The following is an 18,757-nucleotide window of genomic DNA, read 5'->3' as shown; positions in this document are numbered from 1 at the left end:
AGCCTGTGCAGCCAGCTAGTGTCTGGCAGGGGGTGTCTGTTTACACAAAGCCAATAGTTTGGCCTGAATATTCACTTAATGACCTACATAAGAACAGCTCCACTGGATCAGGCCATAGACCCATCTAGTCCAGCTTCCTGTATCTCACAGCAACCCACCAAATGCCCCAGGGAGCACACCAGATAACAAGAGACCTGCATCCTGGTGCCCTCCCCTGCATCTGACATAGCCCATTTCTAAAATCAGGAGTTTACACATACACATCATGGCTTGTAACCTGTAATGGATTTTTCCTCCAGAAACTTGTCCAATCCCCTTTTAAAGGCATCTAGGCCAGAAGCCGTCACCACATCCTGTGGCAAGGAGTTCCACAGACAAACCATATGCTGAGTAAAGAAATACTTTCTTTTGTCTGTTTTAACTCTCCCAATTTTAGTGGCTGTCCCCTGGTTCTGATGTTAAGCGAGAGTGTAAAGAGCATCTCTCTATCCACTTTATCCTTGCCATGCATAATTTTGTATGTCTTAATCACCTCGTCTCAATGACCTAATTGCATAACAACAGAGATAGAACATATCCCCCTTAAGTGGTGCACACCTGTATTTTGACTTGGCCACAATTAGGTTTGGGGACTAAAGTGTTATGCTAGAGGCAGGAAAAAATAATCAGTTGCTTTTGACTCAAAGAGCAGGTATCTTACTCACCTGTTGGGGTGGCAACACTTTCAGCACATGGCTAGGAGGGACATGCAAGTTTTACTGAAAAATTACTTGGTTTTTAGGGAGTGAGGAGACCAGTATTAGAACCACTGATTAACATCTGATAGTACTCCTCACCATTCAGTCTAAGGTGCCACCCTTCCAGAGGAGATGCAGGACAGGCCTTCCCAACAAATATGCTGGATTTAAAATGTTAATCAGTCCAGGTTTCTAGTTCAACAGCTATTCACAGCTACATATTGGCAGGTCAAGCAGATATCAGCATTTCTGCTAGATTCCAATTTTGAGTACTGATTAGAGAGCAAATGGGTGGAACCAGTTAGGTCTCTGATATAAAACATAGTCTCTACCCTTTCTCAAAGGATAAAAACAGACACATTCTGTGTACCCAAGGTGTGCACTGCAATTCTGTTCTGAGGCATGGCATTATCTGCAAAAGGGCAGGTCCAGCACAAGGATTCCACAGGTTGCACATTGGAGATTACCCTTAAGGGAAACTTGAGGATCTAGCTTCTGTCTGCAAGGTTTCACTGGCTAACTTTTTCTTTGCTAGCAGTTTATTTTTATGTAAAGATTAAAATTAATGATCAGGCACAACATAGATTAAAAATGGGTACCCATCCTGCATAAAACCACCAACAGCTGTGCATCTTGCATAAATCAGTCTTCCTTCTGGTAGGCTGCCCAAGCCTGTGGCTCAAATCCTGTAGTATTCCCCTCCCCCATGTACCTAATCATGAAGGAGGGAAACTCTGGTGAACTGCCTTTTCAAGCTCCTCATCAGCCTATGAGAAAAAAGGGAAACATTTCTCTGTTTTCATCTTCACCAGAAAAAGTCTGGAAAACAGATTTCACACACCTAATTCTTAAGTTCCTAGTTGACATAATCATAGTTTAGGCTCTATGCCAGCCTAAAGTATCACAAGACCCCCCCAAAAATGTAGGTCCTACTCATGACATTTACATCCTTTAACAGTGGCTGCTTTGGGTCCTGCATCTCCACAGGCACACAAAGTTCGGTTTTTGAGTGTGGAACATAAGAGTTTTAGAACAGCTGAGGCTATGGAACTACACAAATGGTAGCCAAGTCAAATTTATGCTTACCTTGAGCCTGGTACGATGGGGTCTTGTTTCAGATATGCACCACATAATGTTCCCACCAACGGCAAATTACATTTATGACTGTGATCTCATAGTGGAGCTGGAGGGAACAGTTTGACCAACAGAACAGGCCAGGAGGATTGAGGGTGTATATGGGGTATCTGTTGAACTCACTGGCCTAGTTTTGCTCCCCCCTTCCTTGCCCGCTCAATCGGCTAACCTGCATCTTCCCTGCCTGCCTTCCCAGCCCTGCAAGACATTCTGGGGTGCTATCCAATTGCCTTTCTAAGCTGTTCAGACAATGACAAATGAGCTTAACAACCGGGTTCTCAGAATGTATCCCCATCCTACCCATACCACATACCCATAATGAAGTTTGGAAGCAGTAATTTCTGCAGTGCAGTAAAAAGCCAAGGATGATCCCCACTGCTTCCTCAGCTCAGGAGGGGCTGCACTGGGTACTGTACTTCAGAGATTCTGAATACATGCTACCAAATGGAAGAGCGGCTGCCTTGCACCAAAGTTTAGAGCTACAGAAGTATCTCTACTGCTGCTTCTTCCTTTGCCTTCTAGTCTCCTTACTTCTGTAGTCACAATTACACTGCAGCAATCTCCTTTATTTTCTCAGCACCCATCTGCATTCTCAGCATCTCCTAGTATCTGCTGGAATTTAGCATATGAGGTGTTGCTGTCCACCACATGGCACTCTCCCATTTCAGAACATAAGAAGAGCCCTGCTGGATCAGGCCAAAGGCCCTTCTAGGTCCAGCTTCCTGTATCTCAAAGCAGGCTCACCAGATGCCTCAAGGAGCATACTACAAGAGACGTGAATCCTGGTGCCCTCCCTTGCATCTGGCATCCTGAAGCAGCCAACTTCTAAAATCAGGAGCTTGTACATAGCTATCATAGCTTGTAAACTGTGATGGATTTTTCCTCCAGAAATTTGTCCAATCCCCTTTTAAATACTTCTAAGCTAAATGCCATCACCACATCCTGTGGCAAGGAGTTCCATAGACACACTGGGTAAAGAAATATTTAGTCTGTCCTAACTCTCCAATACTCAATTTTAGTTGATGTTCCCTGGCTCTGATGCTGTTTGAAATCCCTCTATCCTTCCAATGCATAATTTTGTATGTCTCAATCATGTTCCTCCTCAAGCACCTTTTTTCTAGACTGAAGAGGCCATAATGCTGTAGCCTCTCCTCATAAGGGAGGTGTTCCAACCCAGGAATAACTTTGGTCGTTCTCTTCTGCACCTTTTTCATTTCCACTATATCTTTTTTGAGATGTGGTGATCAGAACTGGACACAATACTCCAGCTGTGGCCTTACCATCGATTTGTACAATGGCATTAGAATATTAGCTGTTTTAGTCTCAATACCTTTTCTAAAGATCCCAAGCATGGAATTAGCCTTCTACACTGCTGCCACACATTGGGTCAACACTTTCATCGAGCTGTCCGCCAGCACCCCAAGATCTCCTGATCTGTCACAGACAGCTCAGAACCCATTAGCCTATATGTGAAGTTTTGATTTTTTGCCCCAATGTGCATGACTTTACACTCACCGCAGATACTCACCTGTAAGTCAGATAAATTGAGGACAGGTTTTGGGTCAAAAATCATGGGCTTTTCTATGCCCCTTGGATAAGTCAGGGGTTAAATTTGGGTGTGTGTCTGACTATAGTTTTGTCTGATTTTACCCAAGGCCAGATCCTGCAAAATAATCTACCAGTAATTATTACCTAAGAACTATACAGTCTTAATTTTTTAAAAAATATAGTAAAGATCACAAGATACATTTTTATTCTTCAGCTTTTTAAATTCTGGTCTAAACAACCTTTTTGTAGACACTCAGTGTACATGGTAAACAACATACCAGTAGAACAGTGGTTTCCAACCTGGGGTACATGTAGCCCTGGGGGCACTCGACAGGATCTTTAAGGGGTACTTGAAAAAGAATGGAATAATGACAGAAAAAGGCAGGTCATGCTCCAGAATGCCTTGCAGGGCCAGCAAGACAGGAAGGGAGGTACCTAGTTGGCTGTGAAAGCCCCACCAATAGCTAGTTTTTGGTCATCGATTCATGTATGAATTGGTGATTGAAGACCAGCCCAGTAAACTGAAACATAATATGGAAAGTGAGCAATCAACAATAATTTCTCAGGTCACTTCTGGTGCAAAACAGTGAAAAGGAATACTGTGATGAATACATGAAGTATGAACTTTCATACAGAGGAGGGCTTATATTCATATTAATTACTAATATTTAGCTAATATGAGGGGTGCAATTAATGGAAATGGGCTGCCAAGGGTATTCAAGTGAAAAAAAGATTGGGGACCACTGCAGGAGAATCATGAATCAAATCCTTCTTTAAGGTGCCTGGTATGTTAAACCAGAGGCTCTACATATAACATAACTTATAACACATAACTGGGAGTGCGCAATTCAGTTCACAGCAGAGAGATGAGCAAGTACAGCCGCATATAGGTGCAAACTTTTTACTCAGAAGTAGACCCATTGCTTTCCATGGGTGTTATTCTGAAGTAATGGTGCACTGAATTTAGCCTGGGACTTTGTTTCAAATGGAAACAAGGATTACATCCTGGTGTTTAAAAAAACAGACCTCTGACAAGCATTTGCAAAATGGAACAAGGCTGCAGAAGGACCTTCAGCTCTGGCTTATTATTATTTTTTCAGGAGAATAAAACGTTAACTTTGGCTGCAGCTTTGCCCTGGAGGGGTTGCCTTGGAGATTAACAGCCCTCTAATTATCTCTGCATTGCTTCTCTGGTTCTGTGAATTGCTTTAAAAGCCTGATCCCTGAGTGACCTCACAGATAAGGCAAGGTAATGTTCTAAGCTTGATTTATTGGCAGAAATTTATTTATTGGCCAGTATCTACAGTACTTGCATTGTGATGCATCTGCCATTTTGCTGCCCATTCCCCCAGTTTGGAGAGATCCTTCTGGAGCTCTTCACAATCCATTCAAGTCTTCATCACTTGGAAAAATTTAGTGTTATCTGCAAATTTGGCTACCTCGCTGCTTAACTGTCTCCAGGTCATTTATGAACATGTTGAAAAGCACTGGTCCCACATAACTTTTCTTAGGGCACATTGCGTTTCATCTCTCTCCATTGTGAAAATTGCCCATTGACACCCACTCTCTATTTCCGGGTTCTCAACCAGTTCCTAATCCATGAGAGGACCTGCCCTCTTATTCTGACTGTGGAGTTTTCTCAGAACTCTTGGATGAGGGACCGTGTCAAACGCCTTCTGAAAATCCAGATATATACTATCCATAGGTTCTCCCACATCCACATGACCTTGTCCAAGAATTCTAACAGAAGCCATGCTGATTCTCCCATAAGGTTTGTTTGTCTATGTGCTTCAAAAAGACAGGCCAGGACAAGATAGGTATGTGCTTGTGAAAGGCAGTGACAGCTTGTATACTGAGCATAGCTAGTATTGGAAAAGGAGGCAGCTTGAATGCTCAGTACTGGGAAGAGATGAGGTAGGAGCCGTACACTTATCAGAGGGGACAAGGGACATGTTGCCAAGGGGAGCAGAGATGTAAACTTTTGGATGGGTTTCCAAACATCACAGAATTTGCAAGGCTCTTTCAAGGAAAAATATGTACAGTATCTATGTCAGTGCAAAAAGAGTAGGAGTAGGTATCAGTCCTATTCTGGGCTTAAAAGTCTAATAGATATACAGAACTCCAATCCTTTTGCATGGAGAGTCTAAGTTTCATACTGACTGCAGTAGAACAGCATTATTTTACGGGTACAAGTAGATCTGAGGGATACTTACTTCAATTCCAGTAAAGCCATTTAAGTAACATCATTAAATCTAATCCTAACAAGATACTGTTGGTTGAGACTGAAATGATAGAGGTTTAGGCGTTCATCCTGACATTTCCAATGCAAGATAGGATTGCAGCTTGGAGGTACTTGGATTCAGCTTAGCTTCTGAAAGTCCCAGTTGCAAAAACAGCGCCTTTCATCAGAGTGAAGATAAGAGTGAAGGTCCACAAAAGTAAAGTGCTCAAAGACTCCCTAAAAATGGAGTTCAAACTGGACCTAACTGAAGTAACTCATCCACACTTAATCTAGACAAGAAATTCTACAGCTAACAATCATACAATGTGGAGCTGTGGGGAAAGAGGAAAAAGAAGGTAGGGGAGAAGAACATCTTAGAAGATGAAGGGAGAGAGTTAGGGGAGGGGGAAGAAGGGATATGGAGAGATTAAATGGGCTTCACAGAGGAAGCTGGGGGGAACCTGGGCTTCACAGAGCAACCTGGGCACCTTGGAGGGAAAACCAGCTGGAAGTGGCTATTTAGAGCCTGAACTGAGGACTACAGGCAAGGGGTGAGCTAGAAACAGACCACGAATACACTTCACCCATTTGCAATCGGGGAGCTAGTCCCTCTCACTGATTAAAAACTCATAACTGATAGCCCAAGCTTTTGAAGGGATATCACAACTGGCATGTGACATTCTCCTTGTTTGGGCAGGAGGTCTGGTCTAGAGGGTAGAGCCTCCGTTAGCCCAAAGATAACATCAGAAGGTTGCCAGTTCGAGGACACAGGCAGCTCCCTGAACGGCTGAGAATGGTGAGACCTTGAAGCAGCTGACAAGCCCAGCTGAGTGATTCCACCTGCTCTTGGTGTGAGCAAGAAGTGTCTTGGCTGCCCTCCATGTGAGAGATGGAGCTGCTTGCCAGCCTGTGTGGGAGAACTGGAGGCCAGAAGTGAGACCAAACCAGGAAGATCCATTCTGAAATGTTGATTCTTTAAAGAGAACCTCTGTTTGTAAAAATTCCCTTGAGGGATTTAGAAATGCCTGCCTATGTAAATTGCCTTGAATAAAGTCAGAGGAGTAATCAGATGACCAGAAAGGCGTAGTTATAGTTACTACTACTATTAACTGGATGGGTCAGTCCCAGGAATTTAAGGAGGCTCGAAGCTCACCTTGGGTCTCCAAAAAAATGTGCAGAAAGAAGAAAAATGGCTTCACATATATACGTAACCACACAGCGCTCACAGAAAAGAAAGGTAACAAAACACTAAGATTGCGATCAATAGGACTTCATTCAAGACAATTTAAAAAAGCAAGGAGTTGGTGTGTCTTTGGCAAGGCTGCACCATGGATCAAGGTTACCTAGCCTGCTTCTTCAAGCCTTGAGAGCATTGGTTTGCTGAAGCTGTAGTGTCAGAGAACCACGCAAGCAAGTCTCCTTGGGCAAAGAAGGGCCTCAAAGACTGAAAGCGGCCTATGAAGCATGCCCTTAACATGCAATAAGGTAGTAGGCTAGAAGGGAGCAGGGTAAGGGAGCAGAGCTGTCTTTCTGGGAGGAAGGGATGCTGAGAGAAGTGGCCCACAAGGTTACCTTAACAGCATGGGCTGGCTCAGCAACTTCAGTAGCTCTCAGGGAGAAACTGAAAGCTAGAAAAGGGGTTGTGTAATGTTACCACCCTGAATTCCCAATCAAGGCTAGAATGCAGCACCAGAGTTTTGAACACAACAGCAAGGCAAGTGAACAAGGAAGAACCCAAGGGTCTGAAGCCAAGGATTTTTACCTCATATAATCCAGTGGCATTCTAGGTGGGGTTCTTACAATCAGGAATCCTCTCTTGCTAGTGATGACCCCCTGCTGGATTTTTCCTGTTTTCCCACCCACTTGAGGGTGCAGTGGCTATTTGCAGGGCAGCTGGCTTGTTCCTAGATTGGAGCTCAGTCATGGACTGGGTGAGGTTATGTTTTAGGACTTGGGGATGGAAAGCGTCATCTGAATTTGGGGTGTGAAAACTCAATTTCAATTTAAGGAGTAAAAAAGTCTTCATTAAATTTGGAGCCCTGAACTCCACAGATCAATTCTATCATTCAATGAAAAATGTAGTCTTTGGGGCCTGTGGATCTATGGCCTCTTGCCATTGGTCACGTAAACAGGCATGTTACCAGGTCTGCTCTCCAGGCAGGCACCTAGCATCAAGTAAGTCTTGCACATCTTGGATTAAAAGGAAAGGAACAGAAATAACATTCTGATCATGTAACAGTTGTGTAACCTCTTGTTCTACTGGTATGGAAAGTGAAATTAAAGACTTCACTTTTTCTCCTGTACACTTAAGTGTATACTACACTTAATTCATCCAATTTAGATTTTAAACTATGCTGAATTATTTTACCCTGCAAAGCTCCATAATCATTCTTCTGCGACTAAGGCCTGTATACCAGATTGAGGGACCCATCACTGCAGATATTATGTTTCATATTCCTTCCAAAGAGTTACTGACAACCTAAAAAATTCAAACTGAAGTTGCTGGTAGTATCCTTCCAGGCTCAATTCAAGTGGCCGATACTGACTTTTTCAGATAATAAGTTGTAGAGGCCACCAGGGATGGGAAGTCAAGTGACTCAAGTACAAGTTGCAAAAAAAATAAAAAATCATTTTTGCTGACTTGTGGAGACTTGAGTCACCTGTGCCAATGATTTGGCAAAACATTTTGAGTCAGGGACTTGTGACTTGTGAGTCACCATAGACTTGAATGACTTGAGTTGCCCACAAATGGCTATGGGTTGCGCCGCCTCCATCTTGCCCAAAAAACCTCTTGCATCGATCCAGAAGCCGGGCTTTGTGTGCAGGAGCGGCAGCTCTAGCATCTGCAGTGGGGTACATTGTGTTCAGAGACAGGGGCTGGTGGTGGTGGGGGGAAATAGAGCAAACTGGTTAACTTTTTTTTGTTTGGGATTAAAACTTGCAGGACTTGTAACAATTTTTGCAGAAGTATCCATTTTAGCTGGCTCCACATTAGTGTGAGGATCCTGCACATGTACAGAATTTGGGGGAGGGAGGCACTTCTCTCCAGGACCATCCATTGTATGGAGGATTTGTCTCTGGGAGAGGGAGGGAGACAGGAGTAGCTGTACCCTCCTGCCTTGCCAAGCTGGGATGTATCCTCCCTCCCTCCCTCCGTGATGTGAAGTGGGATGGGATTTGTTGGGGCTGGGGGTGGGATTGTATGGGGTAAGGGAAAAGATCAGCACATTCCAAACTGTTATCTTAGATGGGATGTTTAAAGAGAATTCTGAAGCACAGACACACACACAGTCTGGCAGCAGTTCCATTTTTTTCCTGTGGAGCTGTGGTGGGCTTTTTAAAGGAAACTACTCAAGACTAGAATCTTTTCAAGTTGTGAAAACACTCTGGGCAACTTGGAAAGTTGGAACTCATTTGAGTCAAGTTGCAGGGGGTGGAGACTCACGATTTGACTCCAGTCAAGCCACAATGAACTGTCCCCATCTGGACTTGCCCCATCATAGCTCCCCCCACTGGAGACCACCCATCTTTCTGCCAAGTCTTTGCATTAGCTGTGTTTTAAAAAATCAGCCATGCTTTATATTCCAACTGCATGTGAAATAGGAACTGTGCTTGATAGGAGAGCCCTGGTGAAACAGTGATTTCATCAAGGCCATGGAAGATTTTGCTGAAGTTCTGCCTCTCTGCTTGTTTTCACAAAGGGCTACAAGGTTTCAGTTGGCCTGTGGCTTGGCAGGTTAGGTACTAGCTGATTTGGTGGATGTTCAACAGACCCCCTTTTATTATTATTATTAACATTATTTATATACCGCTTTTCAACAAAAAGTTCACAAAGCTGTTTTATTTTATTTTATTCTTCGTTGGTAATGCTATTTTTGTGGCTGTACATACTGCTGTATTTTTACTTTGCAAGTCTCTGAGCTTTAGAAAAACATCATTAAATGTTTAAGATAAAAGAATGCAAAGTTCTGCCTTGGAGTATGGAGTTTTACCATCAAGTCTATCATATTGCTTTCAGTTTTGTTAAAGTCACCAAGTCTAAGCTGACCCATTTTTCATATTTCTTGTGTGTATAATATCAGACATTTAGACCCAAATCAAGATAAAGCATTGTCCAGTATTAAAAAATGAAATGAAAAACAACTTGTTTTATTAGGACCAAAACGAACAGATATTATAGCAATCAGAATATTTAATATAAACATCAGAATTCAAAACCATATTTCAAACTACTGTGAATGTCAGGACTACAAACAACTTCTACATTACAAGAAAAGAAATCAAGGAAAGGAAACACGTTCATGCATTATTTTGTGCCGATGTGGTTAATGATTTCTTCAATAACCACACCTACCACCCCCATCCTCCTCTAAACCCACCCCCCCTGTTTCCCCCACTTTGAAATCCTCCTCCTGGACCTCGGTAGCCTCCACCAGATCTCCTAAAGCCTCCACCCCCTCTATAACCACTTCCACCCCCACCTGAATAGCCTTGTCCCCCAGAACCTCCACCATAAGCATTGTATCCTCCTCTATACCCACCCCTAAAGCCACCACCTCCTCTTCCTCGATAGCCACCTCCATTGTCATATCGAGCCATTTTGGGTGGACGAGGTCCATCACCGAACCTAGGAACAAAATGAAAACCATATTTATAAAATATCAGATATATACAATGCCCAAAACACATAGTTATATATAGCTCTTGCACCAAGAAATCTCCTTCTTTCACACTGGTAATTTGAAGTGTGGAAAGAAGTTGGCTTTCTGTGACTTATTGCTAGCCATTCCCATTTTTAAGCAAGACATTTGGAGGGTAAACATTTCTCTTTGCATACTTGTGATTTTATACATCTGTATTCCATCCTCTAACAATCCTTTTTGTAATCTTAAAGAGTTTCTGTATAAGTCTTCCCATTGTATGGGATCAAACAATTAATTTAAGGCTTCCCTTTTTGAACATTCTTTTTCCAATGTACTTTCTGCACACGGTTGAGCCACAGCAAAAAGAACTATAACAGACCTAATGGTGTGACAACACTCATAATCTTAACTTGTATCTTACCATTTGCCCTATTACACAGGCCAACACATTTTGCTTCCTTAAACTTTACACCAATTCCTGGGTATATTTGGGGTGCCGATTCCAAAAATGGCATCTGTTTTGCCCTATCATGTCTAGTTTTGGAGACACGGCATAGCCTCTTTAGTGAATGGTTCAAGCAGCTTCCTCATGAGGAAGCTGCTTGAACCATTCACTAATGAGGTTATACTATATCGCCAAAACTAGACGCGATAGGGCAAAACCGATGCCATTTTTGGAATCGGCACCCCAGATTCACATCAAACCACCATAAAGTTTGGGAAAAACTTTTCTGACCCTCAATTTTGTAGGCCTGTGTTATGGGTTGCAACATATATTGGCTCAAATTTTTCAATAATTTAAATTTCTCTCCATAGGAATTACAAACACAAAACTCAACATTATGCACCTCTAAGATTATATAAAGTGCATTACGTTACATTGCATTGAGTCCTACTGAATCTCATCATTTTCCTGCCTGATCACATCCTGTGTGAGCCTGGTGGAGTCTGCACCATTTGCTCTCTTACTTCACTACTATAAGCATTTCCTTATGCTTCTAAGACAATAGCTTGGAGCTAACCTTATATTGCCTGCTGCGAGGTTGATGCCAGCAGCTATTGGTCTGGAAATCTGTCGAATTACGTTGAGCATGTGCTCATTCAGCTGATCTAGCTGGCTGATGATTTCTGGATTTTGAGTTACTTCCACTACAAGGGCTTCCATTGCTGCACGCAAAGCAGCAATACAGGCTGCTGCATTGTGAGGCATTCGCAGTTTAATCCTAAAGGAGAAAAGACAATGTGAAAATGACTTGCTGGGTGTATAAGGTGTTACTCTGCTGTGGCAGATGCATTTCAGAAGATATCATCCCATATTTTCCTCTCTGTTCAATTAGAACCAATTGTTCCATCAGTGGTACTACCCCAACTCCTTCAGACATCACCAGCACATAAAATCGGTGTGCATGTGATCACATTCCCCAAAGAAGCCCAGCAACTGTTGTTTTGCAAGAATGCCAAGAACTCCAGTAAGGATCCCAAGCAAAGGAGATTTCCAGAACAGGAAAAATCTGAGACAAGTTTTAAGTGGCAATATGCCCTCAATATGCCCTGCTTGATTCCCATGTCTGATGCATCAATATGGCAATCAACACTTCAACACTGATCATATTACCATCATCACAAAGTAGGAAGAAGAGAGGCAGACCTAGAACAGGGTCTACCAATTAATGAAGGATACAAACCTCTAACTGTTGTCAAAGGATTTCTAGCATAACTATTACCACTTTGAAAGAGATGGGGGGCAGATAGCAAAACTGCAGTTACCTCTATGATGAAAGCACAGTGGCCCTTGTTCCCAAAAGCATGGATCTAGGCTTCTGGTGAGTCCATTGAGGATCTCACGCATTTTCATTACAACCAACAGTATTGCTAAGCAAATTCTCCTCTCCCACAGACCAAAGGAAGTGCTCTGAGAAAACTGTTCTTGTATGTACTTCCTCCCACAGCCCTTTTAAGCTATGAAACCAGCTGTTGTATCTCAGTTAGTGCCCCCTTGTGCATTCACACACAGACTCAGCCAAAAGTTCATACCAGTCATCCAACATGATAATCTCTCCATCAGATACCACTTTTTTGGAGCCAAACAGAAGCAGCTGCAAAGGGCTCACTAAGGTCATGGCTTTCGCAGAGATGGCTCGTGTCCGGATCTGCAGATGGAAAAACATACAGCAGGTTGGGTGAATCATGCACGCATGGAGTCTGCTGCATAATGAGGACGATCGTGACAACTTTCACATTTAAAAAAAAAGTTTCCAGACATGGTTACAGTGAAGAGATTGAAACCATCCCAATATTGCACAATGGCTTCAAAAGCAGAGACGTGGGAACAAAATTTCTGCTTGCTAGAAGGCAGGTTCTTGTTCCATTCTGTCTTGCTCTAATCAGTATCAATCTGCTTCCCCCACCCTGCCCTACCATCCTATACTATCCAATTCTGGCAGCTAGAGCTCAAATACTAGAACAAAAATTATTCAAATATAATTTTACTGAAATCCGTAACATGCATTCCAAGTACAGGCAGAGTACACAGAGCTGTCTTTTCCATATTAAGAAAAAAGATTACATTTTCTTTCAGGAGCCCTTAAAAAAAAAAAAAAAAAGAAGTCCGGCAATCTACAAGTGCTGAAAAGTCACATGGCTCAAGGTAACAACAACAGGATACAAGTTTGGCTTTCAATTGGATCTTAGACACCAGAGCATGGGAAGTCATTACTAGTTAATAAAGAATGCTTTATGGGTCATGCTGGATCAGGACACACAAAATGCAGGTTCTGTGAAATACTACACAGCACTAAAGGTCTTCTGAATTTGCCAGATACAGAGATCAGACTGGTCACATTTTAACAGGCTAATTTTCACTGGAAAGTTACAACTCTTAGCATCTAAAACTGTACTCAAAAGCACAAGGTAATTTGGTCACCCAGAATCTGTGTTTATTCTTGCCTACCTTTTCTCCAAAAACAAAGAATGGAGAAGGGTACTTCATATCCTGGCTACTGAATGGGCAGTTGACTGAAGATTTGTGAATGAGTGCATTGCGCCCCTCGGTGGTTAGAATCTTCCTCTTCTCCTTGTGGTAGCAGACGTTTGGGTACAAGCCAAAGGCCAGCAAAGATATAACAACATCCAGATTATTATCTGGTCCAGTGTTGTTAAATATTTGTGTCATCAAGCACTCTGGAAAGAGAACAGAAAATTGGTTTTTCTCCATGTCTTGCAAATAATGAAAGCTGATTCAAGATAACAGTGTGTAAGTGCCTCAAACTTTTTAGTTTACATATCCAATTCTCAAGAGTTGTCATAGAACACACTCATGCTGCAAACGTAACAAAAACTACATTAATTTAAAAAGGTTAATGAAATGTTTACTATGAATAAAGAATTAAAATTACATTGCTGTGAAAATGAAATCATTTTTCTCTCCCTACAAAAAGGACATGCTGGATTCAGGACCTCCCCTGATCGAGCAGTGGCAGCCAGTTTTGTAAACTGCACAGTCAGAGTGCTCCACACATATCTTTAAATTCATTATATGTTAACAATAATTCTGTCCAAAAGTGGGATGAAGACTACTGCAGAATTACTCTAAGACAGCTAATCCTGGAAACAATTCAGATTCTATCTTTTCCATTTCAGGAGAGAATAAAAATGCTTACCATTTTGCCAACAAGCACTGTTGTACAAGGGGCAAAACTGGAGAAGACTCCTTGTGGCTCTGGTGATACAACTGTCAAACCAACACACTCAACAGACTTTTCCCATTCATGATATTCATGTTTCTAACAATTTGGTGCTCTGCTTGAACAGAACAAAGTGGGATTCACACTCGAGTCATAAGTGTGGTTAGAAACTCACCCTGGGCCTGCACTCTCAATATTCTCAGCCTCAACAACTTGAAGGGGAAAAAAAAACCAACACATCCAAATTGGTGACATTCACACAGCATTTTACCTTCTGGGAATCCTGAGTTGACCAGAATCTCTTTCAACTGCACTTTGGCTTCCCATGTCATTCTCAGAGTTGCCATGTTGAGCCTCTTATGCTCACAGAATCGTATTTCTGCATCTTCCCCACCCATTCTGCAAAAGCAAAATGAAGAGCTAAAGCAACTTACAAACTGGCTGTAGAGCCACTCTAGGGGTAAAACAACAAAATGCTAAACTTTTACTGCAATTCAGCAGGGTGCCTTGCTGCTGTAAACCAACTGACCTTGCATCATCCCAGGCCTGGAAGACAGAGAGCAGGGCCACGTGATCAGAAAATCTGTTTCCTGCAAAATTTCTGTGGACGTAACCCAGCCTCTTCCCCTCACTGATGAAAGGCTCAGGAAAGCAGGTGGCTGCAGAGATGGTACACACAGCATCTCCCACGCTGAAACAGAATCCACAGAATGACTTGTTTCATGCTCTTTCTATCAGTAACAGGAGCTCCATTTCAGTAACACTTCATATCCAACCATGTTGTTAAACCATTCAAATGGCCCCACAGAATTCATAGGTGTGGATGCTAGAGAGCAGGAATCATAGGGCTACCAGCCTCAATTTCCTCTAATAATGCCTCCATGGGAGTAGCAGGAGCCCCCTCCCAATTTCTCATGTGTGAGAAAGTGAACACTTTTGCTTTCACTATCAGAAAGCAGTTTGTTACTATGTATGAACAAGTCACAGAACTGCAGATCATTACTACACAAAAGCAAAGCCTCTCTCTCTTGTCTTTGTAAGTGCAAGAAGAGAGGAGGGGGAGTGTACAACCTCACAGCTCCTTTAGGCTTGGTTCATGCAGCTCCAAACCATGATTCAGGGTTACATCTGAACTGGGCCCAAGTCTTAGCAAATGACACTTACTAGAAAATGCATCCCATTATCATCATTTTCCCAAGGCGAGGTTCAATGGGAAGTTTAGCTAAAATTCGCCCAAGTGGTGTCAGCTCATCATTAGAGTCCAACGCATCAAGCTCTAAAACGAAACAGTACAACAGCAAAATCTGTAAGCATAAATGTAATTATTCATTCATCCTCACAACTCACACTGCTGCTTTAAATCATAAAGATGGCAACAAGAGAGGGACTGTTGTCTTCACGTCCTGCTTCTGTACTTCCCCTTGGCTTCAAAACTAGCTTTTAGAAATCAAAAGATGATCTACTAAAACTTTTGACTGATCCAAAGGGCAGTTCTTACAGAACTGGCAGACAGATAATATTTTGCCTAAAGATATCCTACCCGTTCCCCGCCCCCCACTCAGTTGCTGGTTCAAGTAATGGGAAAATGAAAAGCAGGAAGGGGTGCATACATGCTAACCACCAGATACTAATCCCTTTGGTCAGTCGACTTCTCCCTGTAACTTCCCTGAAACTCAGGCAAGTGTCCCAAAAGCATTTGGTAAATTTGCCTAGGAAGGGAATTCTATACCTGGAGCTCCACCACAGAAGGGGTCTTTTCTCCAGTGGCCACATGCCTAACCTTTAAATGCAAGGGCACCTGAAGACATTCTTCGGATGAAGAACTCAACTGATGGGTGAGTTTGTATAGGAGGCGGCAGTCTATCAACTATCCTTCAGTCCCAAACCACTCAGGACTTTTTCAGTTAATACCAGCACTTTGAATGGAATTGAGTCTAGAAACAAATTAGGATCTTTCAATATTGGCAAAAACATATTTACCCTCATGACTCCTCAGTCAACTGGCTGATGAATTCTGGGTGAATGAAAGTTCCTGAACAGTTCTCAGAGATGGTGCCATACACATAATGCAATGTAGTATGCAACACTGAACATTACCAAGTCATGGAGAACTATGAATGGGGTGTGTATGTGTGTGTGTGTGTGAGTGAGAGAGAGACAGAAAAACAGACATGGAGGTTAAGAACAGCATCTGTGCTTGCTGACAAGAAGAGCCAGCCAGCCAGTCGTGTACCTCGCAGCGTGTGCTCTGCTTCAATCACTGCATCCAGAGGGGGTGGCTCTATAGCTTTGGCGAGAAACTGCCCAATCCCTCCCAGTCGTAGCAGTTTGATGCTCAAGGCAATTTCATGTAATGGTGTTCGGAACATCTCTGGGGTCATATGAGTCTCAAGCCTTGAGACAAAACAAATGGGAGAAAAAACCAATGTAGCTGTGTTCATCTCTGAGGGCTAACCATCACTCTGCCCACATCAACAGCTTTCCAGTATGCTTATTGCTCCAGCAATGTAAGAAACCTCTCAGGCTCCTCACAGGTAATTTTCCATATCAAAATGTAAACTAAGGAGACGCACAAGAAGCAATACCTATTTATGAAAATGCTTTTCTGATCATCTGTGTTTACACTGGTCCTCTTAGTGACAACAGAAATGGCCCAGTCATTAAAAAAAAAGAAAGTTGGCAAAGTACTAGAAAAGTGATTTCATCATAAAGTAATAGGAACATACCTAATGAAATCAAGGGCACGATTACAACACTTAGGTTACCACTTCTTCCTATAGTTTCTGCAGGGTACATATATTTATGCTAATGACCCCCATCTTGTTCGGTTTGATTTGGGTTCATAAGTTTTTTCCAGTTCAGTTCAACTGTTTACTCGGATATTTTTGATGACTGACTACCTTTCAAATCGAGCTCTGCTGCAGAGGTGGAAACAGAATCCAGGACGGACACGTCCAGCCCGTCCTTTTCGCTGCTCCAAGTTAGTTTTTGAGGCCCACACAGTGGCGTAGTTGGTCATGTTGTTGTGAGCAGTGAACAGCTTCACCTTTTGCCTGCAAAGCAAAGTGGAAAACATGCTATCAAATATCCTCAAGATTAAAAAAAAATACAGATTTTCCCTTAGATTCTATATTCAAAAACTCGGGGAGATCAATGCTTAGCAGTACTATTTACCCAAAATGTCGAAGTGCAAGGCAGGATCATAGAGGTTTCAGATGGCCCCATAAGCCATCAAATATTTGTTGCACGAAAACACACTTGGGAAAACAGCACAGTATGCGATACATTAGTCAAAGAGATTGTTGGGGATCAGATACTCGAGAGGCAGTGATCACAGTAAAATATACCGGGGGGGGGGGGGAGATTAACATTATCTACAGTTTTAGTGTTAAAACTAAAAAAATTAAGGTAGTGGGGGTTATAAGAACTTTAACATAGAAACATTTCAGCACAGTAAAATAGGAGAATCAAAAACTCACTTGCACGAGTCAATAACGTATACAACATCATTGATGGTAATACTGGTCTCTGCAATGTTGGTGGATAAAATTACCTGGGAAGACACAAATAAGTGCCTCAAAGTTTGTTCTAACAAAGAACCATGTGAAAAGCACACACATGCATCCCAAGATTATCCAGACTCCCTACTATAGGGGAGATTCCTGGTATCCACAGATCCCAAACCCACAGATTCACTTATCTGTGGATTGGGTCCGTGGGACCTCCCTCCACAGGTTGCCTCCAAAGGGTCCTCTGAGCCCAGCAGAGTCTGCAAATATTTGTCCTCGGTGGCTTCCCCAGGCCTTATAAGGTATTAAAAAATATCACTTCAGGTTCTTTTTAAAAACCAGAAGTGACATTTTTCGACTGCAACACTCAGTCTGAGAGCAGTAAAAGCTGCAGACGGATGTGGGCTGCCTCAGCTGAGCTCAGACGACCCACCCGGAGGAGACCCTCCCTTGGCTCTGGAGCGTGGCAGGACAGTGGTCACCCATATCCGTGTTTTCACTTAACCGCACAGGGGTTCAGAAATAGAACCCCCATGGATACGGGTTTTTTTCCTTGCCTAGAGTTCTTCGAGGAGGCTCACCTTGGTCATTCCAGCGGGCACTGGATCGAACACTTTGCGCTGTTCCTCTCGAGGAATCTGGGAATGCAGAGGAAGAACTCTGTACCGCTGGCTTCCTAAGATAACATAGGGAGACAAGCATTTCAAAACTCCATGCATACAAGTTCACATCCATTTCACCCAGTATGTTCAGCTATTTTTTCTTTCAGCCAGTTGCTCCTTGCACACAAGGAGACATTTATGAACACCTCAGAAAACTGCATGTACCAAAGTGTGGATTCATTTCCAAGTATTTCTGCATGGTGTATATCAAATTCCAGCCAGGCAAGAAGACGAGGACTGCTCCAGGAACATTCAGGGTCTCAATATATTTCAACAGAGCTTCCATGAGCTCAAAGGGAGTTTCCTTCTCATTCAACTGGGCCATGCAATGTTTTGTTTCTGGGCCATAGTCATCACCACAGATAAGGTTGCAATTAGCCTACAAGAGAAAAAAATACAAAACACACAAGAAGGTGAACACTTTCACTTCTAATATTTTTATGCAGCACACTACCAAGAGGATGGGCAACCTACATGAACAATCTGAATGGAAGGATTGCAATGATATAGCTTGGAGGACTAGAGTATTTTTTTCTGGCCCTAATTCCAAAAGGGCATCTTATGCAAATTATAACCCTTTCTCCAATAACCCCTGCTAATTGGGTAAGAGGCACTTTTTC

At 42.6% G+C, this 18,757-nt stretch overlaps 1 protein-coding gene across 3 annotated transcripts in view; it reads right to left on the bottom strand.

Moving 5' to 3' along the window:
- Positions 1–9,768: 9,768 nt before the first annotated feature.
- Positions 9,769–18,757, bottom strand: part of DHX9 (DExH-box helicase 9) — a 28,098-nt gene continuing 19,109 nt past the window's right edge. For all 3 annotated transcript variants that reach the window (XM_066623774.1, XM_066623775.1, XM_066623776.1), the window contains 12 exons: positions 18,303–18,516; positions 18,057–18,151; positions 17,446–17,519; positions 16,867–17,019; positions 16,200–16,360; positions 15,131–15,242; positions 14,496–14,657; positions 14,238–14,365; positions 13,234–13,463; positions 12,318–12,433; positions 11,306–11,506; positions 9,769–10,267 (listed from right to left, as the gene is read on the bottom strand). In XM_066623774.1, the coding sequence (XP_066479871.1) occupies positions 9,991–10,267; positions 11,306–11,506; positions 12,318–12,433; positions 13,234–13,463; positions 14,238–14,365; positions 14,496–14,657; positions 15,131–15,242; positions 16,200–16,360; positions 16,867–17,019; positions 17,446–17,519; positions 18,057–18,151; positions 18,303–18,516 (1,923 nt within the window). In that variant the 3' untranslated portion in view covers positions 9,769–9,990. The remainder of the gene's footprint in view (positions 10,268–11,305; positions 11,507–12,317; positions 12,434–13,233; positions 13,464–14,237; positions 14,366–14,495; positions 14,658–15,130; positions 15,243–16,199; positions 16,361–16,866; positions 17,020–17,445; positions 17,520–18,056; positions 18,152–18,302; positions 18,517–18,757) is intronic.

Source organism: Tiliqua scincoides, chromosome 4 (assembly GCF_035046505.1).
Source record: "Tiliqua scincoides isolate rTilSci1 chromosome 4, rTilSci1.hap2, whole genome shotgun sequence".
Lineage (NCBI taxonomy): Eukaryota > Metazoa > Chordata > Lepidosauria > Squamata > Scincidae > Tiliqua > Tiliqua scincoides.
Note: the sequence above shows the minus strand (reverse complement) of the source record. Positions and strands in the feature narration are given on the sequence as shown.